The sequence below is a fragment of the Bufo gargarizans genome, chromosome 8 (assembly GCF_014858855.1).
Source record: "Bufo gargarizans isolate SCDJY-AF-19 chromosome 8, ASM1485885v1, whole genome shotgun sequence".
Lineage (NCBI taxonomy): Eukaryota > Metazoa > Chordata > Amphibia > Anura > Bufonidae > Bufo > Bufo gargarizans.
In genome coordinates, this window is record NC_058087.1 from 161490664 (window position 1) to 161517814 (window position 27151).

Here is a 27151-nt window from a genome sequence, read left to right on the forward strand (position 1 = left end):
TAGCTGACTAGAGTGTGACACTTTGAGCCTAGAATATTGAACCTTTTCACAAAATACTAATTTTAAGCTGCATTAATGAAATTCCTTTTAATTTGCATTACTGAAATAAATGGACTTTTGCACGATATTCGATTTTTTTTAGTTTCAGCTGTACAATTGATTCAAGGAGGGAGCTTCACATTACAATACTTAAGTGAATATAAACTTGCCAACGATCCAGAACTGCACGGCCTATGCACAACTCTCCCAAGGTAAATGGTTTGGGGCATTTCCTGGTATTTTGAGGTGTTCGCAGGATGAGCTTAAATGTCTGAATTTTGACTTTTTAAATATAGATATGTTTTAAAGATATAATTTAAAAAATGATGTTGATAACAGAAGTTTCACCTCTTCTGTATATGAAATTTAGTACCGTAGGTTTTAGAAGTATTTGACATCTACCTGCTCCATTATACTAAATAAAAAATCTATGTCTAGAATTATTAGCCTGTTTTAGCATATGATGTCTAATATCCAGATTAAAACTGCAAAGTAAATGAGAGAGTTTAAATACTGAAGGGAAATCACATGCTAACAGCGAGCAGGAAGAGAATTTTAGTTTCTTGTGTGCTGGCAAAACCTCTCTAGGGGATTTGGAAGAGATTTGCTCTAAACCTTATTTGCAAATAGATAAAAGTACACAAATTCCTATGGATCTGAGACGAGTCAAAAGAAAATGGCATCCATGTTGGCAAGGCAACATGGATCAACTCTCATCCACTGAGACTACATCAAAGCTGCCAGATCAATTTGCTTGAATCTCCACTGTACTTGTGATGCATAGTGTGGGAAGGCAACGTCTGCATTAAAATAATAAAGAAAATAAAACGAATACATGACGCCACATAGTGATTAATGATGATGCATGTAATACATAGGAAACAGTGCAAAATAAGGTTCTGATGTTGTTTTTTTACAGCATTTTATACCTTTTTTTATTTGAAATATGTGCACAGATGTACCACAGCAGCCTGTAGGTGGATTTCGGAGTCTGTATCCCAGTTACCACTATAGACTGTAGGATATTCCAATGACTTATGAATTTGATGAGAGTGATTCTGTAAGGCCTCCTGCACACAAACATTTTTTTTTTCCCGCTTACGTTCCGTTTTTTGTGTTCCGTATACAGACCGTGTACAGAACCATTAATTTCAATGTATTCGCAAAAAAAAAAAAAAAACTGAAGGTACGCCGTATGACTTCTGTTTCCATATTTCGGTTTTTCCATTCCGTTCAAAGATACAACATGTCCTATTATTGTCCACATAATGGACAAGGATAGGACTGTCCTATCATGGGCCATCACGGAATTCACACGGATGTCATCCGTATTTTTTGCAAATCTGTTTTTTGCGGACCGCAAAATACTGAAAAAGGCCTAAGGAACATCCTGAAAGTTACTTGCTATTTGAGCAATTGGAGTTAAAAAGTACAGCTTCATCTTATGCTATCGAATACGTAACACAAGTGATGCTGATAACTAGTGGCACTCCTTAAAGTGCCTTTTGCATTTAAAATCTCTGTGTCTGTTCATATTATTACAATCATTTTCTGCCTGGCTGCTCCTTCTATTCAAATGAATGATAACTGTAATCAGAGAAGATTGAATTATTACCTCCCAGGATTTGAGAAAGTTGTTAATGAGGTTTCTAAAATTGATTGCCTATTGGTGGGGTTCTGACTCTCCGCATCATCTTCGCTGTTTGCATTGCTCCCTATTGCACAACTCTGTACTTTTAGTAACGGCTGCTCTTGATATTACAGATTTGTTCCCCTCACTTGAATAGGACCAAGCAGCAATACAAAGCACAGCTGCAGTCAAAAGTGTGGTGAAATGGACAAAGCTACACTACCTAGCACAGCCGCTAATAAAGGTATGGAGTTCTGCAGTACAAAGCAATTTGAACAATAAAGATACCACAGCTTAGTGCTGCAACCTCTTCAACAGCTGATCGAAGGGGAGGCCCAGAGTTGGACCACCAACAATCTAATATTGGAATGCCCTAAGTATAGGACATCAGCTTGAGCGTGGGTATCTTGGGTAATGGGTATTAAAGTAAGTGCCTTCTGGTGGTGTATTAGTTCACTTAGGCATAATCATAAGAATATGCTCTATGTACACTGCTTATGAGCTTTTCTTTGCTGTATACTTGCTTGGCAGTGGCTCTTTGAGTTGAAAAAAAATACATACCACCCCAATGGAGGCCAAAGAACAGTCTAGTCTATTAATATATATAACATAAAGTTGAGGGCCTGAACGCTTATTTGGAAGATAGCTATTGCTCCCAAACCCCTCAATACTCTATAATGAGAAAGTCAAAGCAGAATTTTACAAATTTTTGAAAATATATTAAATGGGAAAACCTAAAGGTTTGCATGGATATAAGTATTCAGACCCTTTGCTATAACACTTGAAAGTATTCCTTGGGGGAGGGGGATTTCTCTTTGAGATGTTTCTACACCTTAATAGGAGTCCAGCTATAGTAAAGTCAATTGATTTGACATGATTTGGAAAAATCCTTACTGAATCTTGTAACTTCTCAGCGCGTGCCAATCCTCCTTTATATGCTGGCACTTGTGTTCTGGGAGGGGTAAAGAATCCTATACAGTCTCATAGAAATGAGCGTGCCCCGGCCGGTGGCACTGCTCTGTGTCAAACTCGCTAAGTCACGCTCAACCGGAGAGCTTAGTGACGTCACTAACTGATTTAAAGGTATCTAGGAGTGTCAAAATAGCTCCAACGCAGTTTGGATAGTCACTATCCTTTGTTGGCTCTCCTGGTGTTCCTTATATAGGATTCTCCTCCCTTCCCATTTTTAACCCTTAGTTCTCTCTCATAATCTAGTGTTTCGGACTGTCCATCTTCTTCATTCGAATGCAAACAATTAAATCTCTGAATTTAACCCTATTGGTACTAATGTGTTCATGTTAAAAATCCAACGTGTTTCTACTTTAGACATTTTATAAAATATCATCTACTCCTCTTTTGTTTCCCTAACTGTTTCTAGTCCACTAAACTAGGTTCCCACACTTAAATGGGTTGTCTCATGACAGGCAATCAGGGCATATCGCTAGGATATGCCCCCATTGTCTTATAGGTGTGGGTCCAACCGCTGGAACCTGCACCTATATTGATAACGGAGCCCCAAAAGTTAAGGAGGGGTGGGACCCACACCTATAAGACAATGGGAGCATATCCTAGCGATATGCCCTCATTGTATGTCATGAGACAACCCCTTTAAGTGTGGGAACCTAGTTTCGTTTTATTTACCTCACCGTGAACACAAGTGCCAGCATATAAAGGAGGATTGGCAAGCGCAGAGAAGTGACAGCAAGGTTCAGTAAGGTGCATATATACATACTTGGATCCAGGCTGAGTATTGCACGTATACCTCTGCTTATGGTATTGTAGTAGGTATGGGGAAATCGTTGTGTTATCGGTTGATCTTTACTTGCAGCTGTGGCGGTACTACTGCGGTACTGCAGCGGCAGTTATAAGTTTACAGAGGATAAAAGCACCAGTGTAATATAGTTTATAAATGATTTGGAAAGATATACCACTGTCTATATAATGTCTCACAGCTAGCTATACATAGTACAGCAAAAAACAATCCATGAGGAGGAAAGAACTGCCTGTAGAGACAGGATTGTGTGGAGGCACAAATCTGGAAAAGGGTATACAATTTTCTGCTGTACTAAAAGTTCCCAAGAGAACAGAGACCTTTATAATTCTTAAATGGAAAAGTTTGAAACAACCAGTATTTCTCATAAAGTTGGCTACCTCACCAAACTAAGGAAGCGGAGGAGAAGATGCTTGGTAAAAAAGGTGACCAGGAACCCAATGGTCACTCTGCCTGAGCTTCAAAATTCCTGTGTGCAGACAGGGGAAACTTACAGAAGGTCAACCACCACTGCAGCATTCCAACAATCTGGGATTTATGGCTGTATGGAGCAAAGTACAGAATATTTTAAATAAATGTCTGATCCAGATTGCAATGGGCCTCAAAATGGGCCAAACGTTCATCTTTCAAGAAGAAAATGACCCTAAGCACACAGCCAATAAAATCCTAGAGGGTTAGCTTAGGGACAACTCTGTGAATGTGCTTGAGCAGCCCAGCCAGAGCACTGACTTAAACCCAATCAGACATCTCTGGAGAGACCTGAAAATGACTGTCCACCAATGGTCCCCATTCAACCCGTCAGAGCTTGAGAGGATCTGCATAAAAGAATAGCAGAAAATCCCCAAATCCAGTCGTTCAAACCTTGTGGTATCATACTCAAAAAGACTTGAGGCTGTAATTGCTGTCAAAGGCGCTGTAACTGAATACTGAGTGAAGGGTCCGAATCGTTATGCAATACAATATTTTAGTTTTTCTTTTTCAGTTGGCAACGATTACTGTTCGGTTTTCACTTTCTGATTATGGGGTACTGAATGCACATTGATTTATTTATTTTTATTATTTTACCACATAGTTGCATCATAATGGAAAGTAAGTGAAAGTGACTGCTCTAAAGGCTGTACTTTTTTCATTCAGACATACCCACTATAGTTTCTGTCAGATGAAACAGATTTTTCCAGATTCTTCAAAAATGATTGTCACCTTGAAAGGGTTGTCTCATCTTGTCATTATAGAGCAGTGCTTGGGAGCTACAGAAATAGCAGAGCGGCGGCCAGCTCTGCTGTTTCCCAGGCACCTGGTGCTAGAGACCTTAATAATGGCAAGATGAGATAACCCCTTTAACTCATAAAACAAATATTCCAAAATATAAAGCTAGGGTTCTAATTTTACTTATACAGTTTTTAAGCTAAGTCTTTTCAGAGCTTAATAACCAACATTTTATAGATGTATTGTGCACTGTAGAGGTCACGCTGACATTAATAAAACATTGCATTCATGTGAGAATTCCATTAAAATAATGTTTTATTTATAAATTCTGTGTAAAGTTGTATTTTACATCCCCAGTAATATTTCCATGCTTTGCAAGAAATTACACAAATTGAGGTGGTCTGGGACCCACTAAACTGCGTTTACTTGCCTTTGGTAGATATTTGACTGATTATATGCAATCTGCTTGGTTAGAGTTTAAAATTCTGTGCATACAGTACATAAAACGACTATTGAAATATGCATTCTGAGAGCCTTGTATACATGTTTTGAAACTTGTTCTAATGCCCCTTCCTCCTATAGCTGGAACCATAACATTTGCTATTTTCTCTTAAAATGCAGGGTATGTGATAAAATACATTTGAAATTCATATGTGGTGAAGGAAGAGGATTCTAAAAATATTCATGATTATGTAAGTATAATAGGAAGGAACCTTTACACACACTTGTGTTTTGGTTTGTAGATGCCTTTTGTCAAACAATTATGATTCTGATGTTTGAAGTGAAGATGGCATGAAGATGTGTGAGAATCTATTTGAGTTCATTTTCAGTTAGGCCTCATGCATTGTGTGGCCATTCCATGCATTGGGGACCGCAAATTGCACGGGCAACGTTCGCGCTGTGTCCGGGACGGATCGAGACCCATTCAACTTGAATGGGTCCGTGATCTGTCCACACCGCAAAAAAATAGAAAATTTTCCTGATGAAGCATTAGCGAAACGTACGTCGAGGACTACGCCAGATAGAGACAGCCCACATACACGCCACTGGATATCGGGTAAGAAAGAGACTCAGACCGGTTCGATACATTTACTACGGCATCATTATGATGCACTGAATTGTTTGTATGGTATAGGTCAGAATATACGGATGCCATCTACACCCGTTGTATATCCATGCCATATGTGTTTTATAGGTGAGGTAGCTGTGGTTTTATGGCTAGATACAGCTTTGATATTTATATGCTGATCTAGATCTTCTATTCACAGCATCCCCACACTGAGATTGAGGTAATGAAGTGATTGAATATCTGCTGACAGTGGTATTATTGTGGACTGCCCCTTGAGGCACTCTGTACGGTCTCTACATTTATGTATATGTTTGTATGTTTTTATGTCATAATAAAAATTTAATTTTATTGGGTAATATTCAGTACCAGTTCTCTTTTGTTGATATATATATATTAAGGAGGTACACCCTTGCTAATACAAGGTTGTGTTGATCCAGTTGAATAGGGACAACATTAAGTAGTTGATAGAATAGAGGCAAAAGAGCTCAAACTTTTATTAGTCAGACCAGAGAATCTTGTTTCTCACATTCTAAGGCTTCGTTCACACCAGCGTTCAGCCTTTCCATTCTCCTGCTCCGTTATAAGAGCAGGAGAACGGAAAGGACGGATTGGGCACATAACTGAGCCGAACGGAGCCTACGGATCTCATAGACTATAATGGGGTCCGTTAGGTTTACACTCAGAAGATGGTTTTGGAGCGGAGACGAAAGTAGTACATGCAGGACTTTTGTCTCCGCTCCAAAACCACCTTCTGAGCGTAAACCTAACGGACCCCATTATAGTCTATCAGTTATGTGCCCAATCCGTCCTTTCCGTTCTCCTGCTCTTATAACGGAGCAGGAGAACGGAAAGGCTGAACGCTGGTGTGAACGAAACCATAGTCTGTTAGGTACTTTTTGTAAACTCCAGGTGGGCTTTTATGTGTATTTTACTGAGGAGAGGTTTCTTCCATTTAAGAATTATGAAGGTCACTGTGCTCTTGGGAACTTAAAGTGCAGCATAAATTATTACACCCTTCTCTTGATATGGGCCTCCACACAATCCTGTCTCTGAGCTCTACAGGCAGTTATTTCCTCATTTAGGCTTGGTTTTTGCTCTGATATGAATAGTTATCTATGCGACCCTATATAGATGGTGAGACTTTCCAAATCATGTCCAATCAACAAAATTTGCCACAGATGGACTCCAGTGACTGTGTAGAAATATCTCAAAGAGAAATAGGAGGCTCCCAGAGCTAAATTTCAAGTGTCATAGCAAAAGGTCTGAATACTTATGTCCATGCAAAATTGTAAATTGTTTTAAAAAAATTGCTAAAATTCTGTTTACACTTTCTCATTATGGGATATTGAGTGCAGATTGATGGGGGAAAACTTTTTTTTTTTTTAGGACAAAGCCGCAAAATAAAGCTGCAACATGTGAATGGAAAAGTGGAAGAGTCTGAAAACTTTCTGAATACATTGTAAACTAAAAATGAATGCTGCATTCTGATCAGTTGCATTAGGAAACAAGGCTAGTTTTTTTTTAATCTTACATAATTTAGATAAGAGATTCAGCTCAAGTAAATCAGGACCATATGGTACGTACTGTCAAATAGTCCTGATATCCATTAGGCTGTCCCAAGAGATAGCCACAAAAGTGGAGGAGTTTATGCTAATATAAAGTGGTTTTCATGGGGAGAGTTAAAAAAAAAACTGTCTAAAGCTTGCTAAAAAAAAAAAAAAAAACAACTGCTGCCATTACAATGCTGCTCTGGTCCCCACTCCTCTACAGTTCCTGACTTAGCTCTACAAACCAGAAATGCAAGGAGCATTCTACTCAGCCAATTGCTGGCCTTAGTGGGGACACTTAACCGCCAGTAATTGGCATAATAAGACTTTCATATTCAATAGATGTCTGCCGAACGATCATTCGGCTGACAATTGTCTCTTGACTTCCTCCTGGCTCCCCCATACGGACACCGTTCTGCCAGACCTGTATCTGCATTCAATTGAGAGGGCAGAGAAAGCTGCTACAAGACACTTCTAACTGCAGCTTATCTCCTGGGAGAACAAAAGGCTTGGGATCGGAATTATAACTTTACCTGATTCTTCTCTTCCCGATATTGTCTGTCAGGAGAGAGTTGGGAGCTCTCTCAAACACATTAGACTGTTGGCTGAACCTGCCATTCTTGGTAAGCTTGGCCAACAATACCCTAATGTGTATGGGAAACAAAGCAGGGACTGGAGTCATGTCAGAACAGGGTGTGGCAAGTAGGATCTAATATGCCTACTTTTCCCATGTGTCACTGCCTGGACTCTAAGTCTCCCTACTCAACAGTGTCTCTTTAATGAGAACCAGTACCCCTTGAGCTATGTCTTACACAGTTAATCCAGCCAACCAGTACACTACTCTGTACTGATGATGGGCTAGAACTCCAACACCTTTGTCTACAGATGGATGCCTCAGTTACGGCTGGTTTTTTAATACTATGTGTATATATTAACAAGAACAAGTAAAAGATTTACTAGAATAAGAAAATAGCTTTTATTAGGTCAATGACAATGAAACGATAAGCATGCCTCCATCTTCCATGGTGCAGACCGGCATAGATGTGTGGTGCCATAAGCCTGTTAGGCAAACATAGTTCTGCTATCAAATAGAAATATTCTTGTTATTCGGACAACCTCTGCTAACCTTTGTTAATCTTTCTGCACATCATTCTAGCTCTGCAAGTACATCTCAAGCAGTCACCTTCAGCAATTTCAAATACAGTGGAATGTAATGGCAGTATCTGAGCACACCATTAGTTTTCACTGATGGTGGTCTGCAGCTGTTTGGACATTTTATTCTCTTTAGAACACATTAAGAATGTGAATTTTTCGCAGGATGGAGACATTCCGGTCTTGGAGAGCAGATTTTACAAAGATGTTTGCTACCTCTCTTTGAATCATGAGGCAAAGGTAAACAGATGTCTTATAATGCAGTCATGTCTTATTACCACGTCCTCTGATGCATTAGTGGGGCTTAAATGCAAATGAAGACATTTAGGTGTAATTTGGATAAAATGTGGAATGGAAAATGCTCTCCGGGTATGGCCAATAATACTTTATATGATGAGGCTTGCAATGTATAGGCATGCCTGGCATACAGGAAATCAACATTATTTAAAGGTGTAATGTATTTTGTGGCAAATGTAGCTAGATTTCCGGTAGATGATAGCTAAATAGATAAACGGATGGATTGATAGTTCAATCAATCGACCGATCAATACTATGCACATTCATAGATAGTTGATGGGGAGCTGTATATTTACATCTATGACCCAGAATTAACAGAAAAGGGGTTTGTAATATTACACAGTCCCCATAGTGCTGCCACTAAGAGAGGTTGGGCAGATATCGTCATTAGAGATAAGCCAATCTCCGCTAATGAAATTCGTTCACACTTCGTTTCTTGGTTAAAGGCGAGTTGTGTTATGGATTCCGTTACCACGTCATAACGCAATTCCATGACGTAATGGCTTTAGAGACATTCCGTTATTCACTCCGTCATAATAGACGTCTATGGGCTGCAACACGGATCCCGTTTCCGTTATACATTCCGTCATAGAATTACGTCATGGTCTGTGGTAACGGAATCTATAACGCAATTCACCTTTTACCAACAAACGAAGTGTGAACGAATTTAAAAAAATAAAATTTGCTCATCTCGAGTCGTCATCCATCCAAGAATTTTCTACTTTTTAAAGGGAGCGTATTAAAATTGTGGAGCAAATGATTGAAGGCCCGGGGTAATGCTTTTCTTTTGGAGACTTCTTTTGTGGAAGAAAACACAATACTTTGACTTCCTCACAATATCTGTACTCATATACCGGTATAAAGAAATGTAAAAATATACATTTCTTCTGCAAAATGCAGTGGACTAGGATTTGATGGCATTTTCCATGCAGGCAATTCTGCAGATGACTTTTGGTAGGTTCATATTAGATATATTTCTGTATTAGAACGCAATCTCCTCAAGTTACATCTGTCTTTTGCTGCAGATTATGTTGCAAATGTTGACTGTGATATGACATATTACATAGCAAGATGCAGGAAAGAAATTCACAATGGATAGGGCAAGCTGTGGATTTGCAAATTTGTAGCATAACCTCAAATTATTTACTTTTATTTAGCAAAATGTTCATTTTCATGCATATTCTGCAACTGAAAATCTGCACCTAATCGACAGCTAATCAAGCAAACGACCCCAGGCTGGCCATATGTTTTAGGCAGCTGTCACCTTGCACAGCTGGGGCTGCATATGTTCTGAGTAGGGAGAAGGAAATAATCTGCTACGTCCCCCCCAACATTTGTCATTAAGGACAAGTCTGGACACCCCCACACACATTAGATAGGTCGCTGATATCAGCAGGTTTGGCCGACATGAATCTAATATGTATGTATCAGCTTTAGCCCTATTGCAAACAACCGTATGGCTTTTTCAGTGTTTTGCGGTCAATTTTTCACGGATCTGTTGTTCCGTTTTTTGTTTCCGTTGTGTTTTCGTTCTGTTTTCCCGTATGACATATACAGTATACAGTAATTACATAGAAAGAATTAGGCTGGGTATAACATTTTCAATAGATGGTTCAGCAAAAACAAAATGGATAGGGAAGACATACGGATGCATTTCCGTATGTGTTCCATTTTTTTCGCGGACCCATTGAAATCAATGGTTCCGTATATGGAACGCGAAAAATGTCCCGTAAACAAAAAAACATAAAAACGGTTGTGTGCATGAGGCCTTAAGCTGGGGCTACATGGTGACCTTGGTGATAACATTGCACAGCCAAGGATCTCTGTAAAACTGCGTAACTGACAAGTTGCCTCAATTGTGTCTCCAGAATTGCCCCCCCCCCCCCCCCCAAAAAAAAACAAAAAAAAAACAGCAGTACTTTTTTTAAAATTTATTCTGGGTGTCATGGTCGCGCAAAAAATGACTAAAAAACAAAGGCTTCAACTTTTTTGCATCAATCTGCATCCTATAGAGATCGATGTCCTGATTAGTGAAGAGCAGAACAATGATTTATTCCGTAAATTCACTAATTCTACAAAGGGCAGCGTGTTATATGTAGGTAGTGTTTCTAACAGAAAAAAACTACTGCTATTATTATCCAGGACATTGATATTTCTATATTCTCTCTTATGTGCTCAATAGCAAATCTGATATCTGGTGCATGGTGACATTCAGGGAGGGACATGTGTCACCAGAATAAAATGCGTTCCTCTCAGACTTTTATAGAATGAAGTACAGTAAGTAAGGCGATCTTAAAACCTACCCATGAATACTTCATCAATATTCAGTTTTTAAAACTGCACCATACGGGATAACACATTGCGAGACAAGGGTCACACACTGATATTTAGAACGATTTGTCAGGCTTACGACATACGCTTGGAGCACATTCACTAATCTGCGGAGACTGCGTAGAAAAGTGACAGAACAGCTGCACTCTGCGGAGGAGAAGGAGAGGCTGAGGTGACATTGATCGCTTAGAAGGGGCAAATATCTTTCTATCTATCTATCTATCTATCTATCTATCTATCTATCTGTCTATCTGTCTTATCTATCTGTCTCTTTCTATCTTTCTATCTATCTAGTATCTATCTATCTATCTATCTGTCTCTTTCTATCTATCTCTTTCTATCTATTATCTATCCGTCTCTTTATATCTATCTCTCTATCTATCTGTCTCTTTATATCTATATCTATCTATCTATCTATCTATCTATCTATCTATCTATCTATCTATCTATATCTTTCTATTATCTATCTGTCTCTTTATATCTATCTATCTATCTATCTATCTATCTATCTATATCTATCTATTATCTATCTGTCTCTTTATATCTATCTATCTATCTATCTATCTATATCTATCTATTATCTATCTGTCTCTCTATCTGTCTCTTTATATCTATCTATCTATATCTATCTATTATCTATCTGTCTCTTTATATCTATCTATCTAATCTTCTATCTATATCTATCTATTATCTATCTGTCTATCTATCTGTCTCTTTCTATCTTTCTATCTATCTAGTATCTATCTATCTATCTATCTATCTCTTTCTATCTATATCTATCTATCTATTATCTATCCGTCTCTTTATATCTATCTCTCTATCTCTTTATATCTATCTATCTATCTATCTATCTATCTATCTATCTATCTATATCTTTCTATTATCTATCTGTCTCTTTATATCTATCTATCTATCTCTATCTATTATCTATCTGTCTCTTTATATCTATCTATCTAATCTTCTATCTATATCTATCTATTATCTATCTGTCTCTTTATATCTATCTATCTATATCTATCTATTATCTATCTGTCTCTCTATCTGTCTCTTTATATCTATCTATCTATATCTATCTATTATCTATCTGTCTCTTTATCTATCTATCTATCTGTCTCTTTATATCTATCTATCTATCTATCTAATCTTCTATCTATATCTATCTATTATCTATCTGTCTCTCTATCTATCTGTCTCTTTATATCTATCTATCTATCTATCTATCTATCTATCTATCTATCTATCTTTTGTCTATCTATCTATTTATATCTATCTATCCCAGGCCGTAGCTATAGGGGAAGAAGGGGAAGCAGCTGCTTTGGGGCCCTGACCCAGAAGGGGCCCATCCAGGAGTAGGAGGACTAAAGGATTTGGTCAGGGCCCCCTCAACAGTATTACACAATGAAATGATATACAGTGACAGTATAGACAGTGTAGAAAACGGATGGAACAGCTGCCGGGGGGCGGCATGAAAGGAAGGGGTTGGGAAAAAATTACTGGGGGAGGGGGGCCCCATTCAAAAATTTGCTGTGGGGCCCAGTCATTTCTTTCTGTCTATCTATCTATCTATCTATCTATCTATCTATCTATCTATCTATCTCTCTATCTCTTTGCCTATCTATCTATCTCTATAGCTATAGCTATCTCTTTGTCTATCTATCTCTATATCTATCTATAATGTTGGGGTTGTCTCATCACAGGCCGCCCCTTTTCATATTGGATGAACAATGCAGCTGATTTGGCTTGGGGAAGTTACAAACAGCCAGACATGTCTCTTTCAGCAGCTGCTACAAGGGTAATATGAAATTAGATGGTGGTCGCTCAGCTATTACACAGACGGCTCTAGTCTATGACTCCATGTTCTGGAGGGGATCCCAAGCAGGGCTCTACTAGAGTCTATCATAGGCCCTTATAAGGTGCTGTATATGGACCACATCTGTCCTCACAAAACCAGCCCTCTATGTGAGTTATAAACACTTTCCTATGACTGGTTGATAATTCACATTCTTATTTGATGCCATAATTAAAGAATTATTGACAATTATAGCTTACTATGCCGTGTGCCATACATTGTATAGCCGGCTGTGTTTGGTATCTAATGTCAGCCTTATTCCCTTGACTGAACTGCGTCATGTGACCAATGACCATGACGTCACTGGCCTAAGCTAAGCTGTGAAAGGGCCGTGGTGTTTACAGGAGCGCTGCGGCCTTCTCCATCAGCTGATCGTCGTTTGGTCAGAACTTCTTTTGAATGCTTTATGGAGAACCATACAATTTTAAAACTGGCATCCGAAGTCGGTTTTGGTACTTACCGGTACCTGGGTACCGAAGCAGACTTTGGATGTCAGTTTTTAAATTGTTATCAAGTAGAAAAATTGATTATCGAAGTTATGCAAGGAAGTTCGGAGATAACAAATTTCCCCTCGGTGGAGCCCATACATTGAATACTGTACGAAGACCGATCTCTATACAGCATTCAAACAAAGCTTTGACCAAAGCGTCTTGGGATTTTAGTGCAGTTACTTGCAGATTTAGCTTTAGCTTTGCTTAGTGCTTCTTCTTTGCACAAGCCCAATACTGCAGGATCTTCATCTACAGTATATTCAGCACAATTGTAGAGCAATTCCAGGAAGAGTACCTTTTTTGGGACTATTTTCTTCCCTATTAGCATTTGTTTTCTTACTGCTCGGCTAGCAGGACATTTTACATTTTTATAAGGAATGCATTATAAGGCTTTTCCTATAACTTCTTGGAGACAATATTTTTTCTTTCATCGCTTATCTGCTCCATTCACAGCAGATTAGGAAATAATAAAGTAAAATACGTCACCAGCATAAGCTCAGTAAAAATGCATCTGCTGAGTCAAAATATGAAATGATGCTTTACAAAGGTAAGTTGCATTGAAAGCAAATACCGAAGGCAATGACAAGTAAAGATACTTTACTGTGATTTAAGGCGACTCCATTTATACTGTGTTACCCCCCGCTGACTTAATACCGGATGCTTCAGATAGAAATTTGAATCCTGCAGTCTCCAAAGCACAGGGAATTAAGAAACTGTCTTTATCAGTAAAAAGAAAAAAGTATTGGATAAGAAAAAGATATTTAACATATCAAACAGAAGATGTGAGTAAGAGAGGAATTGACTGTTATTTGAAGAAGAATCAACCCTTGCAAGACTCTTCTACTATAAGTAGTAGGGAGCAGTGGTCCGGCCTTGTTCATATGCATGTAAATGGCGTTTTTTTTTAAAATACATTTTTTTTTTTAATTCACAGTACACTCTATCCATCATTTTTGAAATGTGATGGGTAAGATTCATGGCAAAATCCATGTCGAAATATGTAACAAAATCTGTGCGTCACTAAGGGTACATTTTTTACACCACTTTCACATGGTGTATTGTAATATATTACAGCCCCAATACTTGGATATCCTACAGTTCTACTGCAGAGAGTCCAGATCACATTAGGATCCTATAGCAATTTAGGTCCATCTCAGTAGGACCATGGATGATCCTGGTATTGAGGCTGTAATATTGATGCTAGTTTTTACTTCAATTATGGCAGTGTACAAGTAACATTAAAAGGATTGACAGCAGCAGACGACCCTGTGACCTATTAAAAAAAAAGCACACACACCTACCCGTGGTCCCTTCATGCTCAGAATGCATCCACATTGCCAGTCATTTCTAATCCCCACAGGGCCATGTAGTGGCTAGGTCCCATGACCACTATGTCCAGTTACAACTCCTTGAAAGACATTTAACTGCTATTGACGTGCTGGTAAAGTGCCGTTCAAGAGCATGTGATAGCTGAGGCCAGTCATTGACTGCAAGAGTGACAGGACTAAGCCACTTCCTAGTCCTATGTGGACCAGAAATAAAAGGGACAGGGCTGTGGTGCAGACATGAGAGGACTGTGGACAGGAGGGTTTTATCTCGGGAAAGGGGGGCAGGTTAGGAGTTGGTCTATTAAGGTTATTGGCTCCTAGGCTGGACAACCCCTTCAAGGTGACTATGGATGTGCTGGCAATTATTATTAGCTAGAGAACTTTCACAATTTAATTTTTTTCCTATAGTTATTTTTTTTAAGATAATGTTCACATAGGCCTTACAAAAGCATATTGTCTTTAAGAAGTACTTGAAATTTTTTTTTTTTTATTCCCAGGTGCGTTAGAATGTAAATGGTTGTGAAGATAAACTTCTTACCAGTGACTGTGGTGGTCAGTTATCTGTTCACTTCTGGTCCTCAGCTGTGACCAATCTCTGACTTTATAACTGACACAGCGTCTTATGTGTGGACAGGAAGTCAGTTACTTTATTTGTTCCTATGACAGCTTCAATCTCAGTCTTGTAGACATGAATAGAGAAATTGACTTACACACACACACACACAGAATAGTGTCATAAAGTCAGAGTGTTGGCACATGACAAAGCTGAGGACCAGAAGGGAGTGGATAACTCACAAAGACCATAAGAAGATTACTTTTACTACTATTTACATCGTGTTCCTTTCCAACTGGCCAGAAATTATCATTATTTTTGTGGGAGTGCATCTAACTATATTTCATGGGTAATGCCTACAGTTCTTTCTGCTCGACTACCTTCATTCCATGGAGCAAAATATCTACCAAAATGTTTAAAGTGAAGTCCAGTAGCAGCAGTGTTTCAGCCTGTTCAGTGGCCACAAGTCATAGTTTTGTGACTAGTTAGCATCACAGGACCAGGTGATCCCAGGGGAATAGATTTAGGGGAGGGGGGTCAACCAAGACATGTACTCTGAGTGCAAAGTGTCAGAGTGGGTGGCACCAACAAGCCAAGTACATAAATACAGGGCCGGGGTACCAAAACAAACTGTTGCCCCAGGTGAGATTAAGCCTAGCTACAGTTGTAGGTGAGCTTTAAGTTTCTGGATTAACTTTGCTGTTTTCCATTCTTTACAAAAATTCTACTGAATAGGATGCCTTTGGTTCCATTTACGCCATAATAGCTCCCAATAGTTTTAAAGATCTGGGAAATATTAGATCCATATCATTTTGGCCAATATGCCATGATCAATGGATCATCAAAAAGTGGGGACACATGGACCAAATAAGCAAGTGATTAAAACTTTATACATTGGATATGAAATAACTCAATCATTTGAGGTTGACTTACTGTTGCTGTGCCAGAGACAGTTTGTGCATTTGAATCCGTAGCACTCTGTTCAGAGTGTGTCTGTGCCGGGGTGTACAAACTTAACGTGTGCTCTGGAACTGTGGACTGTCCTGTGTAGTCTGGAGCAGGATGAGGATGTGGAGTTGTGTATTCTGCCGGAATACCATTTTGGGGTGGGGCAAACTGAGCAGAGGCGTAAGGTTGAGCCATTGTATCGGGAGGTGCTGTAGCTTCCTGATTACCCTAAAAAGAAAAACGTAGACATTAAATATTGCATTTTCCAAATGTAACAAATAGATAATGGCAAATACTTGAACTTCTTAAGCATATTATTAACTGACAGAAATATCAACTGAAATACATTTTGTAATCAGATACATAATAGGATCTGTGTTACTGAGACTGATTCCTAAAAGGCTGGAGGAGCTATATCAGTGGTGACCTATGCAGCAAACTCATTGCCTCCTTAAATGCCATGAAGAGGAAATATATGTTTGCCCTGTCCCTTACCAGTTGGAAACAGAACTCTTCTTGTACTAACAGATCTGGCTCTCACGTTACACAAGAAGTGGCTCACACTTCAGTTTGCCACCTGCTTGACACATTAGACGGGACAGTTGCTGTGTGTAATTGTGACCTCTAGCTTAGCATTTCTAAAAAAACTCACATAAAGTGGTCCTATTAGAAGTCAAATAATTCTTGAGGGGGTTTTCAGGTATCTTTATATTAATGGTTGTCCTAAAAATAGCCCATCAATATCTGATTGGTGAGGATAGACCATCAACATAAGAGTATGGGAAAATCGCTCAAAGCCAACCATACACATATGTTTTACCTGGAATGCAGCCAATTAATAGCACTTCTGATGGTTCAACATGGTGAAAAATCCAGCAATCAACATGTGAGTCTAAACTAGAAGATTAGGGAGGTATTAAAAAAAAAAAAAAAAAAACATAACACAACTTGCACAGAGCGGCAGAGGATTGGCCTCAGTTGGCCAGTCATGCCATCCATTATCAACTGAAAATAACAAACCCGTCATGTCACGTTTGGCAGACATTTTTCTGTCGGCCATTGTGAACCATATCATTTCTAAACAATTGTCATCTGAAATGGTCAAATTATCTTATGTTATCTTGGGTGTGGGCAGCTTGAAATGCTACATTTCCTTTAAAGCCTCATTCAACACTATTCCTGTAAAATATATCCTATAGTGTAGAAGATTCCAAATGCTAGCATAATATTCATATTTCATCCTAGTCTAGCCATAGAATAATTCTAGAATATTGATCTAATTATCACAGGAAGGGAAATGGGGAGCACTGAGATCTATTTCCAGGTATGAAAGTCCTGCAGTAAAATCCGTAAGGGAATGTTTTTTATTGCATAAAAAAGTTTGGGTTCCCTTTAAATAGGTATCTGAGTAATCTCACTTCAAGTTGAATTCTCCCTAATTATGTCTCAAGGCCTTAGTAAAGGAACATCGCAGGTTGTTCATGTGCCAGGTGGCAGCCCTAAAGTCACGTCGGTACATCACAGTCTTTATTACCACAATAGCATGTGGCCTTTATGACTGCAGTAGAAAATTATGTTTCAAACTCATAGATTATTTCTTTGGTAAACAAGTTGTTTTGTCTGTGAGTGAATAACCTGAAGCGCGACATTTAATGGATGATATAAATATTTCAAAGGCAATCGGATTGTATCTCAATGAATGTGCGCTCCGCTAATGTTTAACATTTTACTGTTTCTGTGCAAAAGAGACCACAGAGCAATTACTGACATTGTATTTCTTCCTAAGGCCTCATGCACACCAGTGTTTTTCATCACTGCTCTATTCACATTTTTGGCAATAGCATACTGATCCATTCATTTCTATGGGGCCACGCACACATCAGTATTTGTCGTCGATCCGTGTTGCCGCTCTGTAAATGATGTGATGTGTCCCATTCTGGTCCATATTGTCCTCTATGAAAAGGAGTGAGTGCATATTTGTACCATCATTTGTGACTTTTCAATTCTCTTACCACTTTTCAAAACTGATGTGGAAAGTTTGTGAGCTTAGTGGAAGGGTTTGGCCTCCCACAGCCCCACAGATTTATTATCACTGGGGTCATTGATACTCCGGCTCATAGGACTCGCATGGACTGCCTGGATATGAGCCAAATTTATTAAGAGGCCTGTGAGGTTGCCAGTTTTATGGCAGATTTACACCGCACAATTGTCGAGCAGATTATCGGGAACACTTTACTACGAATGTTCATTCCAAGTAATCTGCCAGTGTAAATGAACTGCCAATCACCCAATGAATGAGGAAAACACTTGGGTGAAGTGATGGGCTTTCATGCAGCACGTTAAATCATCATTTCTGGACAGCAGGTTGTGCTGTGTGAACAGGGATCAGCTGCCCGGAAACAATAAACCTATGTGAGGACACAAGATGGCTCATGCCTATATAGTGGAGGAGATTTCTGTTTGTGAAGACACTTTCCTTCACTGATGAGCAGGCCCTTCTCGATAATTTCCTGCTTGGTTAGCACATCTGAATGATCCTTTAGTATATCGACCCATTGCATTCTTATAATTGTGACCCTATTTATTTAGTTTATGCACTCATATAGCGCTCCTATATTCCTCAGCCCAGAGAAAACCCACACAAACTCAGGGAGAACATGTAAACTTCATGCAGATGTTGTCCTTGGTGGGATTCAAACCTAGGACCCCAGCACTGCAAGGCACCAGTGCTAACCACTGGGCCACCGTGTTGATCAATTCCTCGAAAGGACACAGATAAAAAGTAAGGCGGCCATTTACTATTCTGAAATATGCCTAATTTAGGTGTATTTTGGGTTCAGATTTTAGGCACAGATGGTGTCTACAACACCAGTCTTAATAAATGTGCCCCTAAATGTCTAGTGTACCTTTCCAGTATTCTATATAATGTATAAGACTTTAAAGGGGTTGCATGCTTTTTTTTTACATTGACGACATATCCTCAGGATAAGTCATCAATATCACATCAGCAGGGTTCAGATTACCAGCACCCCTGCCGATCAGCTGTATGAAGAGAGCGCAGCCTTCTCTGCCCTGTTTACCTGCTGTGGTGAGCAGTGTAATTACAGCTCAGCCGTCCCACTCACTTCAATGGTAAGTCAGACCCCGGCTGATCTGATATTGATTACCTAGCCAGGGATGTCAAACTCGTGGCCCTCCAGCTGTTGCAAAACTACAACTCCCATCATGCCTGGGCATACTACAGCTATCAGGGAATGATGGGAGTTGTAGTTTTGCAACATCTGGAGGGCCATGAGTTTGACATCCATGACCTAGCCTGACGATAGGTCATCAATATTAAAATAGCGGACATCCCCTTTAATTTTGATGGGCAAATAGTCATTTTTGAAAGTATTTGTTGGTAAATACTAGTTAGATTATAATTTGTGATAATTTCAATTGTAGTGAGATCCTCCACCCAAAAAAAAAACACTCACTCATTTTTTTCTTTTCATGTCCTTTACTGATGACTATATGTTAATAGGTATAAACGCTATGGGAATGCATAAGATGTGCATAATATTGGCTGTTTTACATACAGCCATAGAGTCTTTTCAGAGGACCCAGAGCTCACTGTTCACATACTACCAAAGACCTTCCTTTGTTTCCCTGCTTTACATTTCAATCAGTATTGATTGTGAAGAGCAAGGGGTTAATCAGCAGAGACCAGAAGAGAAATGTAGATGCTTTTGAATGCTACAACTCCACTTTTGACTCAATTTTCACCGAGTAGAAAGTGAGTGCTGATCATATTGTACATATATACATCAGGATGCAGGAAGATAAGGAAATGTATTGAAGGGTTGTCCAAAAAGATCAAACATGACTTCTTTTTGTCAGACACAGCAACACATCAGGATGGTGCCTGGCATTGAAGGTCAGTTCCATTCATGTTGGGATGAGCTGCAGTACCACATACAACCTGTGTGGAGAGGTGTGGCGCTGCATTTGGAAGAATATGTATTTTTATCCGGAACATTCTTTTTTACAGCAATTCCACAAAATGTTGGAGTGTGCAAAAAGGGGAAGTGTTAACATTACACCAAGTTGACAAAGTTTTCCAACACTTTTCTGTTTAGGACACTAGTTTGTGAATGGTTCAATGTACCACTTGGCATTAGTCGGTAGCCTATTGTCATTCCTCAATAGTGACCCCAGACATGGTGAACATTACAGTTTTGTAGTTTGGAGTGGCATGCCAACCTGAATAAATAGGATGGGGGAGATTTATCAAACTGGTGTAAAGTAGAACTGGCTTAGCTGCCCATAGCAACCAATCAGATTCCTCCTTTCATTTTTCACAGCTCCTATCGAAAATGAAAGGTGGAATCTGATTGGTTGTTATGGACAACTAAGCCAGCTCTACTTTACACCAGTTTGATAAATCTCTATGTCTGTTGTCATTCCTGACATATTGGAGTGTAAATGGATGGCTTTGTACACTAATATGAGGTGCAGCTCCCGGTACAAAAACGTAATGCAAAAATCATGCCTGTTTTAGTACATTCTCAGTTATTTATTCATTTCTGTTTACTAGAAGTTGCCCAAAATGGCCAATGAGATTCCAGCTCACTAGCAGGAGTAGGAAACAAAAGTGGTAATTGGCCAATAGACATCTCCTTCCTTGTCAGGCATAGATAAGACCCATTGTAATTTTCTGCTGATGTAAATATTTGATTACGAATATATTTTAACGCAGATTTGACACCAGTCGATCACAATCCACATACTTCATAAACATTTATATGAAAACTAAAAACTGCATCTACCACTCCAGTTTTATGCTTTCAGCATAGAAGATTTATGACTCTGAATGATCCAGACTATAATGTTTTTGAGAAACGGCCAAGTTAAATTAGAAAATATCATTCTGGAACCGCTTAGTCAGCTAGTCAGATGAATTGGCTGAGATGATGTTAGATGTGACTTCACATATTGCTTTTTCACATTCAAGTTCTAATTTTGCCTTATCACAAAAAATATGCATATTCCTCCTATATAAAAAAAATATATATATCGTTTTTGTACATGAAATTATTGCACTAATGACAGAGTAAGGGATTTCATGACATTTACAAAGGGCTCCATTTAAGCTTTGTTATTGGATTATTGCTGCTGTAATCACTGTCCTTTATGCTATAAAGACAGATGCAGTAAAAAGAAGCCTAAGGGCTCTTTCACACTTGCGTTCTTTTCTTTCGGCATAGAGTTCCGTCATCGGGGCTCTATGCTGGAAGAATCCTGATCAGTTTTATCCTAATGCATTCTGAATGGAGAGAAATCCGTTCAGGATGCATCAGGATGTCTTCAGTTCCGGACCGGAACGTTTTTTGGCTGGAGAAAATACCGCTAAAGTCCTGTTTGCCATGGTAAAGTGTAGTGGGGAGCGGGGGAGCAGTATACTTACCGTCCGCGCGGCTCCCGGGGCGCTCCAGAGTGACGTCAGGGCGTCCCACACGCATGGATGACGTGATCGCATGGCACGTCATCCATGCGCATGGGGCGCTCTGACGTAATTCTGGAGCGCCCCGGGAGCCGCACGGACGGTAAGTATACTGCTCCCCCACTCCCCACTACTACTATGGCAACCAGGACTTTAATAGCGTCCTGGCTTCCATAGTAACACTGAACGCATTTTGAAGACGGATCCGTCTTCAAATGCTTTCAGTTCACTTGCGTTTTTCCGGATCCGGCGTGTAATTCCGGCAAATGGAGTACACGCCGGATCCGGACAACGCAAGTGTGAAAGAGCCCTTAGAAAGTAGTCAAAAGGTAACTGATCACAATGCTCCTCTCCATTATTTTTTCAGGAGGTGAATCACCTCTATTTTCTGTGAAAAAAAAAAATATGCCTGCCACATCAATTCTACCGTGCCTACATGTGATATAACAGCCACTTCTGTAGCCAAAATCCTAAATCCAAGTGGTGCACCATTCTAACTTATAGAGGAAAGGGATGCAAATGAGCTCGGAACCAGCTCTGCCTACAGTATAATGCCACCAGATATAAGGCAGCTATCCTATAAGTCAATATTTGACCCTAGGGAGGAATTTGGGATCCAAGATTTAAAGGCCATAGGTCTTAGATGGGAGGTTCAAGAGGATCACCAATGGACAAGATCGGTTTTGAAATACAAGCAGCATTACTTTTAGCCACCATTAAAAGTATTCTCCGGTATTAAGAATTTCTTTACTTGTCGGAAAATTATATTGGTGGGATTTCAGAAGATGGGCCTGTCATGAGGAGCACTGTTACCTGGAAACATCTGTCCACCACTGACATTAATGGATCAACAAAAATTTAAAGTAGAACAGATATGCACGTGTACAGATTTCCATTGAAATCATTGGGTTTCAATGCTGGGCTATGGAAATTATAGCAAGTGGATCAAATTTATCCCTTATTCAAAAAGCTCTACAAATGTTGAGAATAATACCCTAAGCATCATACTATATGTAGCAAGGTTACATACAGTAGCCAAACACCATATTAGATGGTGGATATATAGTATCCTAGATGGGAACAGAAAGACCTGAAGAATAGAAGTATCATCTGTTATATCAAACTATATAACATCAAACTAAATGTATTGTTGTTTTAGCCCTTGTATAAGATCTTGACCACCTTTACTACGTAGAATGATTACATAAGTGCTCCAGCAGATGTCCCCACCGTCTGTTAGTAATCTTACTAAAAAGAAACATATATTTGACAAGCTGTAGGTTACATATGAGCTCCATGTTCCTATATATTTTCATTTTTCACAGTCCAAATCAATGTACAAGATCTAAAATCTTGGTATCAATAAACTTTCAGCATCTCTGCAACCACAAAGTACAGTATTTTATGGTAGAGTTTGGTCCCTGAAAGCTGATGAATTTGTGAACTTCAGCTAAAAATGGTATTAGATGGATAAAAGGTGATTGGGTTTGGTAAGTACAATGCAGAGATTAATGTATGTAGAGAAGTAGTGTACAACCTGTGGCTCGGGTTCGCGTGCGACCCAGAATGCTGTTCTGTACAACCCCAACCATTTGGTCAGGGCATACTTGTCTGGGTCTGGTGGCTGCTCACATGTATTTTCTATCTACAAGTGGGAGCAGGGACTGGCAACTACTAATGCAGCACTGCGCAGTCATCTCTGGGTCTCTCATAGATCAGAAGAATGGGGGTCTCCTGACCCCTCTGTGGGTGGGACTAGATGTAGTGGTAAGGTCGTCCATAAATGTGGCTATATGCATTGTAGAGTATGAGAGCAGTGAAACATTTGAAGTATACAATGCAATGGAGAGAGCTGTGCGCTGCCTGTCTCTTCAATTCTGGAGAGTGAACATGGAAGTAGGGGACCCCCATTCTCCTGATAGGTGGGAATCCTGGCAGTAGTACTAGCATACTATCTATTTTAATATGCAAAAAATATCTCAGATGTTAAAGGGGTTGTCTCATTTCACTGTTACTAAGGCGATATGGGACTATTTAGTCTCATCCCGCCTTAGTAACAGCGAGATGGGACAACCCTCTGAAGTGGTTCCATCTGATAATGTGACCTTCGGACCTGAAATGGTTGTGCGCGTCTGATGTAGAATGCACATCAATAGCTAAGCATCAATCGCAACACAAAATATTACACAGTTAAAGCACAATCGAGCAGATTTATTAATATTGTCTTAAATTTTGATTTCAAACTAGATCAGGGAGGCAGAGGATGCGCCAAATTCATCACAGTGGCCGATGTTGTATGATGGATTTGGTGCATCTTTACAGCGTTCTCTTCCACCTCCTGGTCGCCTTACTTTATCCCCTTTACCTAAGTCACGGCCCCCTTTTCTATATATACATATAATAGCCTTTCATGGGGCATACAGACTAGACTGTAATCCACAATCTTATAAGGTTACAGCACAACGTAGCATCCATATATATACACATACAAAGCCTATTTAAACAGCGTAGGCCAAACTGTACAGCTCGTTTAAATATATTTATCTTCTACATAGCTAAGATATATACGGGACATGGGCATTGATGGCCCTATTGCATCTGTGTACCAGCTTGTGAGTATGTAAAGACCAAATGCTAATAAGAAATCCTGTATATTACAAAGCAAGAGCACCATATGCGCCTGGTTAGATAAGCCTCATTTACATGCCTGCATAAAATCTCCATAAACCACTAGCTTAAGTTAAAACGTACAGCTGTGTCAATGGTCCAATATTGTGCCGAGTCTCCGCAGTCTGCAGCATACGTTCTGCTTCTGAACATAAGCTGATAATTGTATTATACAAAGTTACACCAGCGTCAAGCCATATTAATAGGAGTCATTTCCAATGCTTTTATTTTATTGGACAAATTGGCTGTTTTAGAGTACTTTCACACTAGCGTAATTCTTTTCCGGTATTGAGTTCTGTCCTAGGTTCTCAATGCCAGAAAAAAAACTGATCAGTTGTATGCTAATGCATTCTGAATGGAGAGCATTCTGTTCAGTATACATCAGGATGTCTTCAGTTCAGTCCCTCTTATGGTATTTGGCCGAAGAAAATACCGCAGCATGCTGCAGTATTTTCTCCGTCCAAAAATCTGGAACACTCCATTGAAATGTATTGCCGCATTGACGGATCCGGACTTCCAGTCTGCGCATGTGCATACCTTTAAAAATGTAAAAATAATAAATACCAGATCTGTTTTTCCGGATGACACCGGAGAGACGGATCCCGTATTTCACAAATGATATCCGTTTGCATATGGATTTCCGGATCTGGCAGGCAGTTCCGGCGACGGAACTGTCTGCCGGATCCTCACAACGCAAGTGTGAAAGTACCCTTAAATACAACTCTAATTTGGTTGAGTACAAATGTTATACGGATGTTGGCAGAAATTCGGAGATTTGAGCAAGTTACTATATGGTATCGGCAGTGGTAGCTGCCATAATAAAGTCATCCATTTTGCTGCCTTAGTATCTCTAATAAGAACATTTCCAGTTGTGCAGGTTTGCTGACATTTTCCGTGCTCATTAAGGTAAAGGATATTCAATGCTGTTCAGATTTCAGGGGGGCGAGGGATGTAATTCTACTATCCTGTAGTATTAGGAAAATGGCAATCAAACATATGTCTTTTATGTTTTCCAAATTAAAAATGTGCGCGCTCGTTGACTTTGACCTTATTCGATTTTTTTAATTCTGTTCTACTCGGCGCAGGAGTAGACGTGAAAGAATTAGAAGTTTTGTGCCAAAAATACGTAGCGTATAAAGCATACAAAATGACTATGAGAAGCAGCCATCAGGAAATAGATTTTTCACCAGGAAATAGAGTTTCTTAAGTTATCTTCTTATATGTTAAATAAGACACGTGTACACCTCTACGTGTAGCAAACCGCGACAGAAACACTCAAATCGAAAAGAGCAGAAGAGTCCTAATTAATTTTTATGGGAAGGAGATGTTAGATCCTAAGTCATTCCCAGCATCCAAGTCCTGCATTTGTGTATTTAGCTAAGGTGTCATCTTGCTTAGCAGCAGTGTAGGCCATCTGGACCTCAGTTCCTCTTGCCAGAAATGTTCTCGGGACATTTATTACACATATCTATGACAATATATAGTGACATTCAAATCTGCCTCCACTATTTCAAGTAGATTACTGACTACATTAGTGAAGTGGAGTGGAATCTCTTTCCTTCCAAGAAGTTCAATGTGTATATTGTGCATCAGACTCAGTCAAGATCTGCTGATGCCCAAGGTGGTGGTAGCAAAATGCACCCCCACCCACCCATCGGTCTCCAAATCATTCATCTAAAAGTTTCCTGTTGCACTTTTTCCCATCAATTCCTAGGCCATTCTTATTTATTTAATATTAATTCTGCCCCCCTCACTGGATGGCGCTCTAGGCAGCTGCCTACTAGACATATCACATGGAAAATAAGCATAATCAAAGTCTTATTGTAGCCCTCATAACACTTTAGTAATTATGGTTTTAAAGGGAGGTAGAGTTAATTTCATAAGATTGGTGGTCTATTACTTGCTTAGGGTTACTAGAGGTAATAATGAGGAGTATGATATACTCCTGGCTGCCATATGTTGTCTTTAGTTCATTCCGAGTATGGAGTTGTCTCAGATAAAATATTCTACATTTTTCAATCCAACACCTGCATCTGAATACTTTTGTAATTGCATGTAATTAAAAATGTATTATAGCAACTGAATTATTCAATGAAGTCTATCTGTATAGTGCCACCTGCTGTTTGCTCTTTTTCTAATTTGTCTGTCCAGCTCACTGAGATAGAAGCACATGCTAAGTTCTACCCTTCAACTGCCACCAGGTGCAGCAGAAAGGACATGCCCCTCAGAAAGGACACACCCTAATCTGCCACTTTAAAATTAATCTAACAGAACAATTGGAGCAATTAATGTGGAGATCTCTGGATCCATGTGAGGTACAGGGCTGGTTCTAGCTTTGTTAGAAAGAGGCTGTTATGTATAATTTTCACTTTTTGCATTATTCAGGGGACAACCTCTACGACTACAACTCCAGGTATGTCACTCTGCCATCCCATGGGCTAAGAAGTAGCTGGTTCTAAGGATTCAACTACTTATCCTCACTGGCAGATATCAACACATTAAGGTGGCCATATGCAGAATAGTCTAAAATTGAATGGAACATAGGGTTTAAAGTTTCAACCAAAACAGACCATTATCATCAGTAGAGATGAGTGAAGTTTTGAAATTTTTGATTGGGCAGCTTCGCCAAACTTCATCAATAAATTAGTTACGATTTACTCACTAATTGCTTTCCATTGTATGAAGCGGGCGCAATGACGGCTAACTGGGATTGCGCTGCTCCCTGTCATTTCACCCTTTAGATGTTGTGTTCAATGCTGATTGTGGCCTCTGAGACTCACAGTCAGGTGTC

The 27151-nt window shown here is 39.4% G+C and overlaps 1 protein-coding gene across 8 annotated transcripts in view; it reads right to left on the reverse strand.

Annotated features, from left to right (window-relative positions):
- Positions 1-27151, reverse strand: part of RBFOX1 (RNA binding fox-1 homolog 1) — a 333478-nt gene that overhangs the window by 291362 nt on the left and 14965 nt on the right. For all 8 annotated transcript variants that reach the window (XR_006391053.1, XM_044303355.1, XM_044303360.1 and 5 more), the window contains exon 2: positions 16197-16439. Coding sequence is in view for 7 of the 8 variants with exons in the window: in XM_044303355.1 (XP_044159290.1) it covers positions 16197-16439 (243 nt within the window). In the remaining variant the exon portion in view is untranslated. The remainder of the gene's footprint in view (positions 1-16196; positions 16440-27151) is intronic.